The following is a 20,353-nucleotide window of genomic DNA, read 5'->3' on the forward strand; positions in this document are numbered from 1 at the left end:
CGTGTAACTTACACACATCTGCATTGAAATGAATTATTGAATTGGTGGAAACTGATTTAATCAATGTTATGGGCATTAATATTACTTTGGAATATTTTAGACCAACTAAAGTAAACATTATACTCAACATTTATTGTTGAGATATTAAATTGTAGAGGAAGTGCATGTTATGGCCTTTGATCATAATTTTCCAAAGTCTGATTGGTTAGTTTGTGAATTATTGCAATTAAACATGTATTACTCTGTTCTGAACCTTAGAAAAGGAAGTCTAATTAGTAAAGGAAGACTAATATAGTCATTAAAGTCCTACACCCAAGCCCTATACGTTTACAATTGCGAGCAATCACCATAGGATATCACTCTCTAGAGTATAGGGAATGTACGATTGGTGGGTTATTCATTTTTGTAGGTCCTGGAGCATCAAAGTCACTTTCTTGATGTCTAAAAGTGGTATTAGAGTAATTGGGTAGTGTTTATTCTGCTTCAAAATCTTAAAATTTGACGTGCATTTTCCTAGAAGATCTCTAAGTCATCATATGCATCTGACTTCTGTTTGACTTGCCTTGATTCAGTTGAACGCTTGAACTCAAGGTTAACTTCAAGTCAACCTTGTTCAAAGATTACTGTGCATCTTCTTCTACCCCCATCTCTTAACAACAGCCAATGAAGGGCTTGGGAAATATCTATTCATATAACACTGTAGAACCTTGTCCACATTTGTGCATGAATCCGGAAATTTATACCAGGTGGAGTACCCTCTAAGCATAGATCAAATCTTGCTTGAGTACTCTCTTATTCACAGTCAAATCTCACTGGATTACCTGCTGAATGGAAATTAAATCTCATTTTCTACTTGCTTTTATTTTATTGCTGCAAATTACTCTTTATAGAACCAATTAGCAATAAACTCATGGGAAAATCTATGATGTGGGAAAGATATGGTATGGAAAGAGTTTTGACCAATCAAAACCCACCCATGAATTTTGATAAATAACACCTTATTCACTACCACGTTTATGATTCCAGTTTATTTTTCAGTTGTTTTTTAGGATATCATATCTTTTCCATATCATAGTCAAACCCTAAACTCATGCAGTGCATGGGGGTCAATAGAAATTTGATCAGGTTTGGGTTGGAAAATTTGGGTTTTGACATCAGTTTGGGTCTAGACTGTGGTCCATATTTAGGTTTGACATCTAATTTAAACCCCTCCTTTAATAAAGATGATCAAAGGGGGTTTAAAAAGATTTAAGATGAAATGAAGGGTTTAATTGGGGAGAGATGTTATGAACATTGACTATTGGAGGGAGGGAGAGGAATTTTATTAGACAGTAGTTACACATTTTATTAGAGAAAATTAAGACCTAAGAGCGTTTTTATTGTGACTTGTTATATTTTAATAATTTAATTTAAAAATATATAACCACATTTCTAAGAGATGAGTGAGTCAAAGAGATGGTGCATATGAGCATTGAGGTAAGAGGACTCTTGGCCTTCCTCTTTCCTGTATCTAATATAGATATAGATATGATAATGTTATGCAGCAACTTTTCTTCACTTTTTCCTCTTCCTGTCACTGTAATGCCCATTAATTGTGATAGATCCTCAATTGACAGTGGTTAACAGTGACGGTCTTGTTGGTGGAATCAAGCCATCCATAGCCTAAATTGTTTCCCTGGTCTGTTCCTTTCATGGTTTTAAACCAGGCCACTAGACTTTTTTTCTATGGTAAAAATAAACTTTCATTAAAAGAAAAAAGAGATACGTCCTGATAGGTGATAAGGAATCATCACATACAAGACAAATTGCTAAAACTAATCATACAAGATACTCCAAATTACACAATTGAAACCCCAACACTTCTCCAAGATTAGTCCTTAGATTCTCCTTGGTGATTTGTCTAAATTCTGGTAGAATCACCCACACTGCAGTAGATCTACTAATTGCTGCCACAATCCTATCCATTGGACAAACTTTGTGTTCAACAAATTTCTTCTATGTCTCTCCTTCCAAATATTCTAACATATTGCAAGAGGTATTCCATTCCAGATTATTTTTTATTTTCTGCATCCACTTATCTTCGGCCATGAAGATAAATTTCTGCAGGTGATCTTGGATGAAAATCTCTGTATCTTTAACTCCTATGGATGGAATCTTTTGTCCTGCCCATAGTCGGATAATCCTAATGACTAAATGTCAGAAACCCAGTTGATACATACCAGTGTTTTAAAATGCGGAGGCGTGACGTGAGGCGTTCCACTACCTAGAGGCATGAGGCATAGTTCAGAACGCAAGAGGCATAAGCCTCCTGAACACAAGGAGGCGTAAGCCTCCTTAAGAGGAGGGGGGTTAGGAGGAGGAAGGGGGGATCTCATTTTTTCTTTATTTTTAATAAAAATCTTTTATATTAAGAAGAATAAAGATGCATAACATTAGTTGAAAGGGGGGGGTCTTGTCGAAGAGGAGGTGAGTGAAATGCCTTTTATTGAATTATCTCTATCTCTTAATTAGGAATAGTTACTAAGCTCTTGGAGTTTCTAAACAAAGATGCATCATGAGACACTCTGTGGTGGAGTGGTAGGTGTAGGTGTTGCAGCAGAAAACTTGGTAGAAATGCTATTGACAGTAGAGTTCTTTCCTTTCTTGTTAATCCTAGCTTGTTGCCAATGAGCTACTAACTATGATCTCTGTCATGAAGTTACTAGAAATGGGGCTGGGGGCAAACCACTTTCTTTCCCCTTATCTTTTCTTCCCTTCCCTTTCCTTTTCTTTTCTTTTCTCTTTCTTTTTCTTTCCCTTCCATTTCTTTTCCTTTTTTCTTTCTTTTTTTTTCTGTCTTTTTATATAAGATGTGCATGAGGCGTATGCCTCTAGCATGCCTCATGAAAAAAGCGCATGAGGCGTACGTCTCTTGCACCTGAGGCATATGCCTCAGAGGTGTCAGCGCCTCTGGCATACGCCTCAATGCGTTTTGGGAGTGCCTCACCTGGAGGCGTGCCTCCAGGCATACGCCTCCCACACCTTTTAAAACACTGATACATACTAGGTTTCTTCCATCACAACTGAGATCCTGATTCAAGGTGATTATTTCCCCACTTTCTTTGTCACTAATTGTTTTCCTGGTATGATTCTCACACAACATTCCCACTGAAGTATCCAAGCTAACTTGGTTCCATTGCATTAGCTACGATCCCTGATTTCAAAAGTTAAAGAATAAGACCACATAGTAATGCAGCTAATTTATGTCCATAACCTACCACCGAAGTTCTTTAATGATCAGTGGAATCTGCAAACTTTCATCGTTTTCTTAGGTCTAGAACCTCAGTAATACAGTCCAATACTATTGCTCATTTTTTATTATCAAACAAGTGTGATATTGACTTCCTAAACTGTACTTATAGTTGTTATTGGAAGAAAAAAGGGGCATGTTACATATGTTACCAGATCGTCTAAGACACAGTTTTCAATGGAAACAATGTATGAATGTAATTGGTCTTTATTCCCACTAGTAGTACTAGTAAACCCTTCGGACTGGTGAGATGTTGTTAGCTATAGATTCTAGAAGATATAGGCCGTCAGATTCATAATCATAAATCACTCCTAATCACTCTCCTTGAACCCAAGTCTTGCGTAAAAGGAATATTGAGGAAGGGATGTGATTCAGAACAGTAGTCGATCAAGACTACAATCAGTCTTGAATTCAAAAGAAAAAGAATGAAGAAATTTCAGAAGAGAAGAAGAGAAGGAGAGAAGAGAAAAAGCACACGAAGAGATTTTGGAAATGAGAGAGGGTTGGTCTTGACATCAGCCGACCCACTCTTAATATTTATATATGTTAACTAATTGTAAAAGGGCTGAATTGCCCTTATTGCTTACATTGAAAATAAACTAATAATAATGCTGAAATAACAAACTGAAATAACTACCAACTAACACTGACATAACTAACAAAAATGTGCTGCCATACGAACACAGTGGAGTCCACATCAGTGTTCTCTACGCTCCCCCTCAAGTTGGGAATAGATATTTGTCATTCCCAACTTGCATAGGTCTGCCTCTAACTTCTTCCTTGGAACAACCTTAGTGAGAAGATCTGCGAGCTGCATGCTGGAGGTGATATACGGGAGACACACTTCTTGAGATGAAACCCTTTCTCTGACAAAATGTCGGTTTACTTCAATATGCTTAGTTCTGTCACGCTATATCGGATTATGAGCTATATTAATAGCAGCCTGATTATCACAATACAACATTAAGGGCTTCTCATAAGCAATACCCAACTCTTCAAATAATGACTTCAGCCATAGGATTTCAGCCACACCATTAGCCATAGATCTATATTCAGCTTCAGCACTAGAACGAGAAACAACACTTTGTTTCTTACTCCTCCAGGAGTCATGGTTACCTCCTACAAAAGCACAATATCCAGAGGTAGACCTTCTATCATCATCACTCCCAGCTCAATCAGCATCTGTATAAACCTCTATCTTCATGTGATCATTATTTTTGAATAATATACCTCTTCCTGGACACCTCTTCAAGTATGCTAATATCCTCTCAACTGCAAGGAGGTGAGTAATTTTAGGAGAGTGCATATATTGACTGACAACATTGACTGCATAACTGATGTTCGGTCGTGTGAGACAAAGATAGAGGTGTTTTCCAACTAACCGTTGGAACATAGCTTTATCTTCAAGTGGATCTCCACCCTCTACACTGATCTTGTGATTCTGTTCAATAGGTGCATCTGCAGGTTTAACACCCAACTTTCCAGTTTCTTCCAATAGATCTAGAACATACTTTCTTTGAGAAACAAAAATCCCATGTTTAGATCTAACTACCTCAATACCCAAGAAGTATCGTAGCTCTCCCAGATCTTTCACCTCAAACTCTTGATGAAGGAGTTGTTTAAGAGACTCAATCTCACTGTTATCATTCCCTGTCACTACAATATCATCCACATATACAACAAGCAAAGTCAAGGAAGAGTCCACTCTCTTAATGAACAATGTATGGTCTGACTGGGTCTGTACATAGCCGAATTTTTCAAGGGCTTGTCAGAATCTATCAAACCAAGCTCTGGGGGACTGCTTTAGTCCATACAAGGCTTTATTCAATCGGCAAACCTTCTTTCCTGTCTCTGCATCATAAAGTCCAGGAGGTAACTGCATGTACACTTCTTCCTGTAAGTCTCCATTGAGGAAGGCATTTTTAACATCCATCTGGAACAAGGGCCAAGAGTAACTGGCTGCAAGGGATAACAAAACTCTAATAGTGGTCATCTTTGCTACTAGAGCAAAAGTCTCCAAGTAGTCTATACCATAAGTTTGAGTAAATCCCTTTGCAACTAACCGGGCCTTATACCTTTCAATGGAACCATCAACATTATGTTTCATAGTAAATACCCATCTACATCCAACCGGTTTCTTCCCTTTAGGCTGGTCGACTAGCTCCCAAGTATTATTCCTCAGAAGAGCATCCATTTCAACCTTCATTGCATCTTTCCACTCAGGAATTGGCAAGGCTTCTTGCACTGTTCTAGGGATAGGAATATTAGCAATGGATGTGAGAAATGACCTGTAAGAGGGGGACAGGCGATCATAGGACAGGAACTGGGAAATGCAATGTGCTGTGGATGTGGTGCAACGCCTTTTGTCTTTGTGGACTGCAATATGGAGGCCAAGGTCATCCAAAGGAGGTAAGGGTGCAACAGTGGAAGGTATCTCAGTGGGATCTGGATCTGATAATGGGACTGTAGTACCTGGATTTGGATCCGTAGAAGGAACTGGGGCTAGCCTGGATTGTTGATACTGATGACCGAAATCAACCTGCCTCCACCACTTGTGATAAACTCTCAAATCCTGACACCTCTAACAACCCTCCCCATTACATCCCTCATCACTCAATGGAACAGTTTAAGGAACTTCTGATGAGTTAACCCCACTCTCACTACTCTCCCCCCGAGGAGAAACCCTAGGATAATAGGGTACCTCAAAGAAAGTAACATCCATCGAGACAAATCTCCTCCCAGAAGTAGGTTCATAGTAGCAATAACCCTTTTGAGTTTGTGTATAACCGAGAAAAATACATTTGGAGGCCTTAGAATCAAATTTGGAACGATGAGATCCAAGAATCTGAACAAAGCAAGTGCAACCAAAGCTTTTAAGGGGAGTAGTAAACAATTCTTTATCGGGGTATAGGAGGGTAGACCTGTTCATGGGCCGGGCCGGGCCGGGCTCGTGCCGGACTTTTACTCTTCATTAATGAAAATTTGTTAGGCCCGAGCCCGAGCCCGGCCTGACCAACGGGCCTACAACTTGGGCCCGAGCCCGGCCCAGATAAAAAGCCCGAGCCCGAGCTCGAAGCCCGATTGCGTCCGCCGATGATTGTGTTCGCCAGAACTGAGTTCGCGGTGACTGTGGTCTGTGAGCTGCGAGCTTGCGACCTGCGATTTTAAGTTTAACAGTGATCAGTTCGCATCAGAGAGAGAGAGAGAGAGAGAGAGAACTCTCTGCCACAGCCGGTGCCTATATTCGCCGTCTCGCCGTCGCTGGTGACTGAGATTTGAAGGAGAAGTGAGATTTGAGAAGAGGAACGAGAGAGAGAGAGAGAGAGAGAGAGAGAGAGAGAGAGAGAGGAGTGAGGACTCACTGCCGGAGTTGTTGCACCGGTGAACGTTTGCTGCCTCGCCGGTTGTGTGGCTGCTTGAGAGTGTGAGGATGAGAAGTTGAGAACTGTGGAGGATGTGGAGATTGGAGAAGAATGGTTCGGCTGGAAAAAGAAAGGAAAGAGGCAAAGAGGTGAAAAAAAGAGGGGGTCTTCAACTAGGGTTTTTAGGTTTAGTTATAGGTCGGGCCGGGCCGGGCCGGGCTATTTTGGAAAATCCCGAGCCCGACTCGAATTTATTGCGGGCCGGGCTTTTTGGCCCGAGGTTAAGCCCGCAGGCCCATATGTGTGTTCAAGCCCGTCCGTGGGCCGGGCCGGCCCGTCGGGCCACCCGACCCATGGATAGGTCTATAGGAGGGTAAATGGAGGCTTCGTGTCAAGAACCCGTGAAGGAACTCGATTAATGAGATACACTTTTGTAAGAATAGCATCTCCCCAGAAACGAATAGGCACATTGGAGTTAAACATAATGCTTCTAGCCACCTCCAATATGTGCCTATTCTTCCTCTCAGCAACCCCATTCTGCTGTGGTGTATAAGGACAAGTACTTTGGTGAATAATCCCATGATCAAGAAAATAAGAGGCTAATGAGTTGGTAAAGTATTCTTTCGCATTATCGGATTTGAATATTTTGATTTTGACCCCAAACTGGTTAAAATCATCTGATGAAAGATCTGGGTCAAAGCAGGAACCTCATCTCGAGAACGCATAAGGTAAACCCAAGAAAAACGGGTATAGTCATCAACAAACAACAAGAAATATCTGTATCCCCCCATAGCAGTGATGTGATACGGGCCCCAAACATCGGGATGCACAATATCAAAAGAATTACTACTTCTTTTATTACTCAATGAATAAGATGCTCTACAATGCTTTGCAAGCTCACAACTCTCATATCTCAATTTGGACATCTCAACAGACTCAAATAAATTTGGAAACAAACTCTTCAAAGACCGAAAGGATAAATGACCCAACCGATTATGCCAAAGCATAACCTGACTAACAGACTGAGAAATAGTGATGGCAAGCCAGTCATATGGTCAGATGCATCTGAGTCTATTACCCAACAATGTTCAATGTTACTTGGAGTTGAAGCATGATAAGCTGAGGCCCGAGTACCTGAACGAGCAAAGGCTGATGTGGGAGGAGCTGATGGCGGCTGAGATGATTGAGCTGAATTCCCAACTTCTTTTTCCAACTGAGTCAGGGCAGCCCAGACAGCAGATAGGGTGTCTAGAGGCATGCCTTTTGTGCCCGATGAGGATGCACCATCAGTATTAACAGCCATATTAGCATTACCCCTTTTGTTCCTGAGTTTTGCTGGAACTAGATGAGGGTGCAGCTTCCAACATGTGTCTTTAGTATGCTTAGGTTTCTTGCAATGTTCACACACTAGATCCCGCTTATCTTCCTTCTTTATGTCCCTCTCCGTATCACCCCCAGACTTAGGTTTAACTACTGCCAAGGCTGGTGGGAAGGGTTGATGCTGCATCATAACCTTTTTCCTAGTCTCTTCACTATGCACTAAGGAGTAGGCTTGAGATAAAGTCACACTATCTCTTGTTAGTAGTTGTTGTCTCACAATACCATATTCAGGATTCAAACCAGGTAGGAATTCAAAAACCCTATTAGTTTCAACTTGCTTTCTATAAGTTTGTGCATCCTTCTGACTTTCCCACTCAAGTGTTTCTAAGTGGTCAATTTCATGCCACAGAGATTTCAAGGTAGAGAAGTAAACCGAGACTAGTTTCTCTCATTGCTTAAGGTTGTTAACCTCACACTTCAATTCATTAGCCCTAGCAACATTAAGGGGTTGGGAGTAAGTTTCTTTCATGACATCCCAGATTTCCTTGGCTGTTTTTGCCCACAAATAGTTCCGGCTGATATGTGGCTGGATAGAGTTGCACAATCATGTCATTACCAAATAGTTCTCTTGAACCCATTTGGTATAAGTTTGGTCCTCCTTAGTTGGTTCTTTCACATCTCCCAACAAGTAGCTGAGCTTTCCTCTACCCCCAATGGCCATCATGGCCGATCGAGCCCATTCTAAGTAGTTTGATCCATCAAACTTCAGTTGTAATCTGAAAGGCATTCTCAGACATGTTACTAGAATTGCTAGTCCCAAAAACACCTTCCCCCTGATTCTTGAACTCCATTCTTGGTCAAGAATTAATAAAAAAACTTTTTTAAACTACTGTAATAGAAAAACAGCACCCAAACAACTGATAACAGCCGGCTTAGGTCTTCCAAAGAACAAAGAAAACAAAATTCTGTATGAAACCAGTTCAAAATCAGATCTGAAACCAACAACAGTTCTGAATTTTAGGGTTTCCTCTCAAAACCCTAAAGGAAAAACACAGATTTTCCAGCGGCACCTCTCAGAATAGACCAAGATGATTTTTTCAAAGTTATTCTCAAGGAAAAAACTTACTTTATGAAAGAATCTCTGGCCGCCACCTTCTGTCTGATGCGAAACCCTAATCTTAAGGATTCGAAGCCTTTTCTGATTCTTCCTGACTACTGGAACTCTCCCAGCCTTCTACAATCTTCTTAGTAGCAGCCGCACACTACCAGTAACCTCCAAGAATCAGCTGATCCTCCTTTGTTGAAAAACTTCTAATCCTAGGAGATTCTCATGTAGTCAATCTAATTAGGCTAACATAAGAGCTCCTAGGTCGGCTTTGATACCAAGTAGTCGATCAAGACTACAATCAGTCTTGAATTCAAAAGAAAAAGAATGAAGAAGAGAAGGAGAGAAGAGAAAAGGCACACAAAGAGATTTTGGAAAAGAGAGAGGGTTGGTCTTGACATCAGCCGACCCACTCTTAATATTTATATATGTTGACTAATTATAAAAGGGCTGAATTGCCCTTATTACTTACATGGCAAATAAACTAATAATAAAGCTGAAGCAACAAACTGAAATAACTACCAACTAACACTGACATAACTAACAGAAATATGCTGCCATACGAACACAGTGGGGACCATTATCAGTGGGGTCCACATCAGTGTTCTCTACAAAAACATGTACGATAGATGATAGAGAAATTTTTGATGGACAGGAATATTCTTTTGAAGAGTGGAATAGAGTGATCCATTAGTAATTCAAAATTTTTCTCTAACAGAAAAATGGAATAAATGGAAGAAATGTGGACAGATTTATGGGTAATGTTTATTGCTGCTTTAAGTCACAATATAATGAAATACATTGTTCAGTCACTCTATCTGCCATAGTTCTGTACTCTGCTTTGGCACCATATCTATCAACCACAGTTTGTTTTTTACTCCTCCATGTTATGAGGGTTTCCTCCTAATTTAGATGGAGTCTGAGATTTTTCAATTAGATTGGTAAAAGCCTACCAAGAGGATAAATGATCGGAAATTATGTCAAACTAATTATTTGTTGATTTGTTTTTATCTTTTTGGGGTATGGAGTCAACTGTTATTTTTCTTCCTTTTGATATTCCTTGGGTTTGTACTTCTTTCCTTGTTTGTATTGATATGCCATTTTTTGTTGCTGATCAAAAGCATACTGATTCAAAAGAGCAATTTTTCCAGCTAATGTTGTTCAATTATCTTTTTTTTTTGTTTTTTTTCTCTTTCTTACTTCAGACTGAAAATGAAGCAGATAGGAAGGATTGGGTTGATAAGATCACAGGAGTTATCGCAGCCCTACTAAATTCTCCTTTCATAGAGGAGGTACCAAAATTAAGCTTTACTATTTCTTGTATGCATGGAGGTTAATCACATTTTGATGTTCATGCAAACAATAAAAGGGCCATTTGTTAGCAGGTTCCTCTGGCACAAAAGGATCTAGAACGCAAGAGTGCTGTTAGTGCTGGTTATGATTCTCTAATACTGGATAGCCATGTTGGCTCAGAGGATGACATGAAAGTAAAAAAATTAGATGCAGTTTCCAGGGTTCTCAGAGAAATTTCAGGCAATGATCTTTGTGCAGAATGCTGTTCTCCTGAACCTGAGTGGGCATCACTGAATCTTGGTATTCTGCTTTGTATTGAATGCTCTGGTGTTCATCGGAATCTTGGAGTTCACATTTCAAAGGTCAATATGTAACTGAAATTTTGTACATATGTCTATTGCTGTTACCAAATATGTCAGCTTTTTCAGGAGAGATGGTTTGCCATTTTGATATCGATTAACATTTTGCCATGTAGAGTTGCAAAATTTTTCAAGATATTTGCTAATTTCACTAAGATATTTGGAAAATCTAAATATTGGGGAAAGTTTTCTAGAAACATAAGTTAGTTAATAAACCTTCGAGGGATCATTAGGAGAAATATAATTGCACATTTGAACCTCAAAAAACCATAGCAAAGAACTGTATAAATCAATAGGAAGCAATTAAGAGATTGTAATTCGTGTGTTTCTGTCTCCCTTATGGTCATTAGCCATCTTCTTTTCTATATATATGTCAATAACTTGCCATTTTAACTTTTGTCTTTATGTTACTATGTTTTGATTAGATTGAGAATATTCTTTGTAGTTATACACATTTTTCTTTTTCTTTTGAATTATAGTGACTTAGTAAGTGAATCCTATCAAAGTATTAAGTGGCTTAGTAAGTTAATCCTTTCTAAGTATTATGCCAATTATCCGATTACCAATTCCATGCTGGTTCTTTTAGGAAAGTATTTTGAAAAAAATTATGATAATTTTAATGAAATATTGAAAGTTTTTAATAATATTCTAAAATTTTAAACTCTAAATATATAGTCTATCAATGATATTTGAAATATTGCCAACATATCGGCAAAGTGAAAATCTATGATGCCAGAAAGACATGGTGCCGGAAGAGCTGTGACCAATCAAAGCCCATCCATGAATTTTGATAAATATCATCTAATTGGCTAATACATTTATGATATCTGTTGATTGGTTACAAGTTTTTTTGGATATGATGTCTTTCCGGTATCATACTAGAACCCATCGACAAAATATCATGGATATTTGAAAGAAATGATTCCCCGAAGATTTCTTGTCACTGCCTAGCAAATGGGGATATTTCGGGGACATTTCGCCAAATATCGTCGATATTGTGAACCATGCTCAGGATATTGTCTAATAGAGGGATGTTTATCTCGAGGAAGGTACTGTTTGTTCTGGTATATAGAAATCCTATTATGATTACTAGTTGTTAAGTTTATTTAAGAATAGCTGCAAACTAGGACAGCTGAATTGCATTGAGACACTGGGAGTACTGCAGTTGAAGCCCTATCATGGTCGTTTAGGTAGATTTTTATAATTAAACATAAAAAGAATGGGAAGAAAGAGGAGGGACCATGTGGAAGGAGGTATTGTGACCATCCTAAGTAAAACTCATTTGGCAAGAAAGTAAAATTTATCAATGCAAAACTAAACCAACTTTGCATTTGCATCAACCAGCATGTTTCCATTTGCACTCTTCCCAAATGGAACCTAATGGACATTTCACCTTGCAGAGATTAGGAAATCTTGGGGATATTTTGCTAGTTTCATAAAGATATTGGGAAAGTTAAAAAAAAATCAAGGAATTTTTTTAAAAACATGGAATTAATCAATAATCCTTTAAGGAAACATTAGAGAAAGTATCATTGATCATTAACACTCAAAAAACATAGCAACATATTGTTTAAATCAAATAAATGAAGATTAAGAGACTTGCTCTATCTCTCTTTTAATCTTTTTGCGTTCTTCTCTTCATTACATATCTCATGTACTTGCCATTTGGACTTTTGCCTTTCATGTTATTATATGTTTTGATTAGATTTAGAATCTTCTTTTGTTGTTGTGTTTTTTTTTATTCTTTTAAATTATAGTGACTTATTAAGTGAATTATATCAACAAATCTCTATTTGTTCTTTTGGGAAAATATTTTTAAAAAATTATGATAATTTTAATGACATACTATTGATCAAAAATAATTTTAATGACATACTTGAATGTAGAAATAACATTCTAAAATTTTAAACCTTAAACATATAGTCTATTAATGAAATCTGAAATATCAGCAAAATATCAAAGATATCAGGAAAAGAAGGTTCTTAGGAGTGGAGTGCAAAGTGCAAGAAGGTTTTGGGAGGAGCTAAAGACCTCCAGAGTGTAGGGCTTATTAGTACAGTTCAACTGGATGGTACCAACTAGCTAGAGTGGGTATATGAACTATGAGAATTGGCATACCCTAGTCATCCCTGTTGGAAACAGAAGTAGATGGTGGAAATGTTGTCTCTGAAGGAAATAATTCAAGGGTTGAATATATTATTAGATGTTTTGAGATTACATGGATTTGTAGGGGTTGTCAATGAAGTGGGTGTAAAGTTGGGCCAGGTTTGGTTTCTGAGAAGAACTTGGTTTTGGGGTTGGAGAGGATTAATGAGAAGTCAAGGATCTGAAGGATGTCATGAAAAATCATCTTGCAATAGAAGATTCAGAAGTCTGAGAAAACATCAAAATGTTCTTTGATCTAGTCTCAAAAGTTTTGGCCGGATTGAGGGTGGTCTATTTGGGATTGGGCCAAGCAAGAAGGTAGTGGTGTGATGTTTGTTTGAGGTTTTTGTATGGAAGTTGTCATCTGCTGGGATTCATTTCTAAGTTGCATTTGTGTGATGTTTGTTCGAGGTTTTTGTATGGAAGTTGTTTTTCTGTGGGTTGTTTTGGATGTGGTTCTATGGTCAGAGGGTTTGGGGTTTGGTGTTGTTTTTTCTTGTTTGGTTGGTTTTGGTTTGGAGTTGTATTTTGGGATTGTTTTGTTTGTTGTTTTGCCATTCCTCTTTCCCTTCTCTCCCTATTCTGTCTTCTTCCTCATTTACATGTCTGATTCCATGTTTTACATGGTGGAATATAGGTAATTATGGTTAAAGGATCAGTAGGGAGAGCTCGTGGTCCATTACATTCCTAGTAATATTTTTGTAGATTACCAATTTGGACTAATGTGACCTTTTTGCAGTATTACATGGGCTCCCCCTAAATGGGTGAAATGCCCATGTGGATTATTCTTGGGGTTTGGCACTCCACTGATTCTTGAGGGGATACTTCTACATATGGTTTTCTTTTCTTGTTACCTTTTTGTTATAGACAAATATATATTCTACATGTAAAGAACTTTATTTTTGTTTCCACCCAAAATGGGAGAAAGAATTCCATCTTCCTTGTAAAATGTCGTAGGTAACAAAGATATACTTTGAAATTTACTTGTACAATCTTTTATTGCTTTCTTTTTTGTAGTAAGTATACCATCTTATGTATTCTATTCTTTTTTATTTAATTGCATTTACTTTTGCTATAAAAAAAAGAACCAGTTTTCAGTGTGTCCCTGAAATGATATTTCTTTATCTAGCTAAGTCAAGCTCTCAAATGCACATTTCATTCTTGTTCTTATATCCATGATTATGCAGCATTGTGCTTTTGTCTAACAAGTGTCAAACTTCTTTAATTGTTTGTTATAGTATTTCATATATCTGGAAGGTACTTGAATTAATTTTTTCAATTATTTATATTACCCACCAGGATTCAAATCTCGGAAATAGCTTCTCTGTATTATCCACCAGGGTTCAAATCTTGGAAAAAGCCTCTTTGTATTACCCGCCAGGGTTCATATCTTGTATTACTCAAAGCTGGTTCTGGCTTTGAAGCAGGCTATGAGCAGAAAGGATTAGAGAAAGAAGAAGTTGATGGAGAAAAGAATTTACTCGGTCTCACCAGTTGATGCTATATATATAATATCCAACCACAAATAGAATGATAGGTCTGCTTTTATGAAGTGAAATAAAACATAAACAAATAAAAACAGAAATAAAAAGACATGAATAACCCTAATATCATGCCACCTAACTGCTGGAGTATATATGTCTTATTGCCTGAGCTTGTTGCTACCTGAATCAAACTCTTAGAAAACATATCAGCCGCCCTCTAATTTTTATGTTTTACAAGTGAGGTATAAATAACTTAACAAATTTCTCTCTCTTACAAAAAATCCACTTTTTTCCATGCTATCATGAGGTATTTCATTATTCATAATTTCATATCAGACATTTAGAGGCATGCATTATTCTACTGCTTTTCATTTAGAAATCTGACTGTGTTGTCAGTTATATACCTTATAATGAACTGGTATTGGATATTTCTGTATACTCATGGTTCACAATTTCAATATCAATCCACGTTTATCTATACAAAGATGAGAAGATTTGAAGGCATTTTATTAATTTTCTAAGATATTTAAAATGCTTAAGAAAATTAAGGAATATTAATGAAAACATTGAATTTCTCAATAAAACTTCATAGATTGTTAGAAGTCTAGTTTTACATTTAAGACTCAAACAACTACGAACTACTGTATTTATCAAATAAAAGATTGTTGGAATGTTTTGCTTCACCCCCTAGTGAAATGCGGAGATCTCAGGGATATTTTTCAAAATCTTGCCAACTATGAACCCTGCATACACTCGATTGAGCATAATATATACAAGCTTTTGTTCTGTAGGTTAGATCTATAACATTAGATCTATCAACTACAATTGATTTTACCTACTATTTTCCCATCAACTGCAGGTTAGATCTATAACATTAGATGTCAAGGTTTGGGAGCCCGTTGTCTTGGATTTGTTTCGTGCTTTGGGTAATGCTTACTGTAACTCGGTGTGGGAGGAATTGCTTCATGTTCCAAATGGAAGGTAATGCACTTGTGAAGATTCTCTTGTTAACAAGCTTCTTAAAACATAGAAGTAGCATTTGGGAAGAATGTTATTAAATAGCAGAACAAAATCCGGAAATTTTGACCTTGGTCTAGAATAATTTTTTTCATGGTGTTAGAGAGGCAATGGGCTTCCCTATGTTCTTTTTGTTATTGGATTGAATGATAACTTGTGTTGTGGTGCTGAAAATAAGGAAACTTTTAAGGTCTTTTTTGGAGGTAAGAAAATAACAGAAATTTTCCAAGGAAAAGTTTTGAGAGGAAAATCATGTCATTGAGAAGGGGGGATGACATGATATATTCTTGCACTCATATTGTTTCTCAATTTGAAGGTTTGGATTTTTCTAATGTCATCAGCAAGTGAGCAATTACAGTTTTGTTTATGAATTTCTTTTGCTTTTTTTTTTTTTTTCTTTCGGTGGGGGGGTGGAGAAGGGGGCATTGGAATGCCATTATATATGCTGTATATGAGCTGCTAAATCTATACTTCTACCTAGTTCTATTAGGTGATTTAACCACTTTTACATTTTTTCATTTAATGCAATACCTTGTAAAAAGAAGAGTAGAAAGTGTCCAACATCTGCATTTAGCAATCTTGTTAACACCCTATAAAAAGCAGGCTGAGAATTCACCTTACAGGTTTCATCATCCAACACTATATTCTATTGAGAAAGAGGGCTTAAGTAACAACTCATATCTCCTTATAATGAAATTCTCCAGCATACCTTCTATTGACAAGACATCTCATTGATTCATGAATTATACTAATGGTGCACATGGCAGTATAGCTTAGTCCCAAATTCCTAATACCAATAACACCTTGTTACCTCACAGGCACCCCAAATGGTGAAGTATTCTTAGGTTTCTGACACACCAAACCCTAGGATTCACAACCCATGGCCACAACTGTAAATGAATATTAAACTACACAAAATCTTCGTTTGTTGTTGGATTTTTTTTTTTCTGTAGAAATTTGTCATAAAATCTTTGAAGGATTTATTTTCTTGTTTGTTTGCAATATGGAAAATAAAGGTTCCACAAGGCAAAACTTCTAAGTGGATACTAGTAAAACAAAAGGCCCCTGCTAGAGGGGACCTACCAAAACATCCCTTTGTTAGAGTGGAGGGAGAGTGGAGACCTTTAGGTCAATGTGTTTTGACAAGTAATGGGAACCTCAAGTCTTTTTCCCTGAACTGACAAGTAATGGGACCTACCAAAACATCCCTCAAGTCCTCTTCTGTGGAAACTTCTGGAAAATTTTTTCCTGTTTTTTCTTCCAGGGAAACTCTACGATCCTGCAAAATGTTTTCTTATTCATCGATTTCCTTCAAAAAAATGGGAAAAGTTAGAAAACAAAAAATGTCACAGTCCTAGGTTATGACATGCCCTCCAAGTATCGGTATGGTGAGATACATGGTTTTCATGTCTTCTGGTAACGCTGTAAAAAGGTCTATGATTTATGACCCGACTGAATCCTTTTTCACCCCCACTTTTCCATCATAATTGAAGCTGTGAATAATTAATATAAGCTTTGAAAAGCTGAAGTGAATGGTGTGATATAGCAGTGACAGAACCATTGACTATTCCAGAAGTCCATATTTGATGGATGGTATGGTGTGGCAAGTCATCTTTCCAGTAGGACAGCAATGGGGTCTGTCATTCAATTAAGAACAGAAGAAGCTTAAATGATCAGTTTGGGAAACATTTTTCTATTATGTATGTGATTTATTCAAAACTCTCTGTAATTAATCATATATAATCTAATGCTAAGAAAAGTTAGATGACTCCTAGTTTAAAAATGCCTGGGAAGCCTATCACTTTGGCTATATATTAGGTAGTTGGGTATTGATTGAGCATCCATTTGGATGCTCTTCTATCAACTATATAGGTTTTCTATTTTTTTTTTTCCACTTGGTGGTCTTCCTATGTTGAGTCCATTTTTTTTTTAACAATATCATGCAGCAGCTGTGAATCAAATGACTACATCACTTCAATTACAAAACCTGGCCCCAAAGATGCTCTCTTGGAGAAAGAAAAATATATCCAGTCAAAGGTACATAGTTGAACCAATTAATTGCAACACTTTCTCTGTCTAATTTTATAGATATCATGCATTTTGATAAATGCCTATATTCTTTATGATATCATGAATCAAAAATCATGTATCATTATTTGCAATAAAACAATTTTATTTCAACTATTGTACCATAAAACTGGTAACATTTGTTTCATTGACTTGTATAATGATCAACTAATAAACCATGGATTTTTTGTTTAGGAAGGCATCTGTTATGAAACTGGTAGGGATTGCAAGTAGTTGTAAAAGTGGTTTGTAGATTTCTGTCTTTTAGTTTTCCTTTCTTTTTATGAATTTTGGCATTAGAATGTCATCTTTAATTTTTATAGTTGTTTGTGGGCATCACTCCTAGATAAGAGAAGTTTTTAATTTTTATAGTTTTTTTGAGGAGAGAATGCCAATAAAATACAAATACTTCTTTCCTACTGCTTGTGTTCTACTCTGTTGAATAGTCCCTTGATATATTTTCTATACCCACTTCCTCCCTTCCCAATGAATTTTCTGGTCTGCTTTTAGAGTTCATTCTGTTCACTAGGGATGTGGCCTCTCTAATACCGTATATATACTGCCAAAGCCTTGCTCAATCATTTAATATCCAACCCATACCACTTGTGGGTCTCCTTTGACTTCCATGTTTTTGTACCCTTTTGAATGACCTTGTCTTATAATTGAAGCAATGCTGGACTCAGCTCTATTTGAGTTTCATAGCCAATTGGGCCTGAGAATATAAGCTAGTTTTATTAAAGTGCTCATTAGTTACCAAAAAGTCAATTGAGCCCTGGATCAACTGCATCACTAACTAGTCAGCTGATATTCATGATACAGCAGCTTGGGATGACCAAGTATCAAGTAGGTCAATTAGTTGATTAATGCATTATTTTTCTTGTGTTTAATCTTCTTATTTAAGGCAATATGGTATATGTTTTCATTTTGTTTTATGTATGCTCTTGCTTTAAGTATATGTTTTCATTTCAATAGGGGGTAGGCTGACTTTAATTAAGGCTACACTTGCCAACCTACTTCCTTTCAGTGTTCAGGATTCCTCCAAGGGAGGCTAAGAAACTGGAGAAGAGAATGAGGGACTTTCTATGGGAACCGGGTGAGGTGAAAAAGGATCACTTGATCAGATGGGAGATAGTAAACAAACCAAAGGAAGAAGGGGGTTTAGGGATAGGGAACATAGTGCTAAAGAATGTAGCCCTTCTAGGGAAGTGGCTATGGAGATGGCCCCGAGAGAGAGAGAGAGAATATGGCTTGAGGTGGTGGCAAGCATTCATGGTTGTGTAGGAAATGGTTGGGATTCTGGGATATCTCGCCGAGTTACCCTTACTACACCTTGGAAGGCTATACATGGTATTCTCCCTCGCTTCCTCAGATTCATCAGGTATGATGCTTGTTCTGGTATTGCTATTCTGTTCTGGGAGGATATTTGGGTGGGTACTCAACCCCTCAAAGATTGTTTCCCCTCGCTCTATTCCATTTCCCTTCACAAACATGAGCCAATTGCAACTTTTCTCCTGAGCCCGTTAAACCCCTTATCTTTAAGCTGGGACTTTGGATTTCGTAGAGGGTTAAGGGATGGTGAGTCGAATTGTGTTATTGAGCTAATTCATTTACTAGAATCTGTTTGCTTGGACCCCACTTTTTTTGATCAAAGGGTTTGGACTCCTCTTCCAAAAGGTACTTTTACTTGCTCTTCTTTTCTAAAATCCCTCAGTTCTAACCCCATTTCCCAAGGATTCCCTGTCAAAGAAGTCTGGGCACGACCTATTCCCCCAAAAATTGCTATATTCTGCTTGGAAGTCTTCTATGGGAAGATCAATACTTTGGAAAACTTACAGAAAAAGAGACCCTTGCTTTGTCTTTCCCCAAATTGGTATTCCTTGTGTAAGGCCGAGAATGAGGACTGTGTCCATTTGCTGATCTCCTGTTCCTTTGCTACAGCTATATGGAGGTGGAGCCTTTGTTTATTTGGAGGTAGGTGGTCTATGCCTTCTGATTTAAGCTTGTTATTCAACCCATCTGTCTTTGGTTGGCACACTAGAAGAGGTAAGGTCATGTGGAAATGTGTTAGGGCAGCCACTCTGTGGACTCTTTGGGAGGAAAGGAATGCAAGAATTTTCTTAGAGAAGGAAAGAGGGTTAGATGAAATGAAGGATTGTATCCTAACAAGAGCAATCCATTGGCTGAAAACTGTGGATATATTTGATGACTTCTCCTTTGATGATTTGTGGAGGAATTGGATAGTAATAGTTAACACTTCGACAAAGAAGGATAGAATTCTGTTAGAATGGATTCCGCCTTTGGAAGGTGTCATCAAACTGAACTTTGATGGAAGCAGCCAAGGCAACCCCGGGCAACCCCGGGCCTCCAGTTATAGGGGATATCCTGAGAAATAAGGACAACAACATAATTTCCCTATTCTCAGGACCAGTGGGAGTGGGGGATTCCACAAGGGCAGAAATCCTTGCTGCAGTACAAGGAATTCAGATTGCCAACCAGCTTGGGGTGGAGCATCTCCTAGTTGAAGGGGACTCTCAGGTGGTAACAAGGTGGCTCCTAAACTTGGATACCACCATTTGGGCCTACAAAGATCTCGTCAAAAAAGTAAAGTGGTTAACCAGCAATATGAGAGTTGAGGTAAAATGGGTTAGTAGGTCTGCTAATTCTTTGGCTGATGCTTTAGCCAAACAGGGGGTTTCTAGGGAAGATCTTTTTTATGCTTCTATGTAAGTTGTTATCAATTTGGAAATCTGTACTTAACTAGCCCGGAGAGGTTGCAACTTGTGCCTTTCCTTGGGGACTTCGTACTATTGTCTATTGCTGATTAATAAAATTATTCAATTATAAAAAAAAAGAAAATGGTTGGCTGAGGGTATATAAATTATAGATATGGTACAAGGTAAAAGAAAATTGAG

At 37.8% G+C, this 20,353-nt stretch overlaps 1 protein-coding gene across 6 annotated transcripts in view; it reads left to right on the top strand.

The window, feature by feature from the left end:
• LOC104611806 (ADP-ribosylation factor GTPase-activating protein AGD4-like) overlaps positions 1 to 20,353 on the top strand; it is a 110,695-nt gene that overhangs the window by 70,555 nt on the left and 19,787 nt on the right. For 3 of the 6 annotated variants that reach the window (XM_010279030.3, XM_088902904.1, XM_088902905.1), the window contains 4 exons: positions 10,282 to 10,368; positions 10,459 to 10,731; positions 15,217 to 15,338; positions 17,321 to 17,411. In XM_010279030.3, the coding sequence (XP_010277332.1) occupies positions 10,282 to 10,368; positions 10,459 to 10,731; positions 15,217 to 15,338; positions 17,321 to 17,411 (573 nt within the window). The remainder of the gene's footprint in view (positions 1 to 10,281; positions 10,369 to 10,458; positions 10,732 to 15,216; positions 15,339 to 17,320; positions 17,412 to 20,353) is intronic. The other 3 variants (XM_010279032.3, XM_088902903.1, XM_010279031.3) reach the window with 3 other exon arrangements.

The sequence above is a fragment of the Nelumbo nucifera genome, chromosome 4 (genome assembly GCF_055504915.1).
Source record: "Nelumbo nucifera cultivar China Antique chromosome 4, China Antique-T2T, whole genome shotgun sequence".
NCBI lineage: Eukaryota > Viridiplantae > Streptophyta > Magnoliopsida > Proteales > Nelumbonaceae > Nelumbo > Nelumbo nucifera.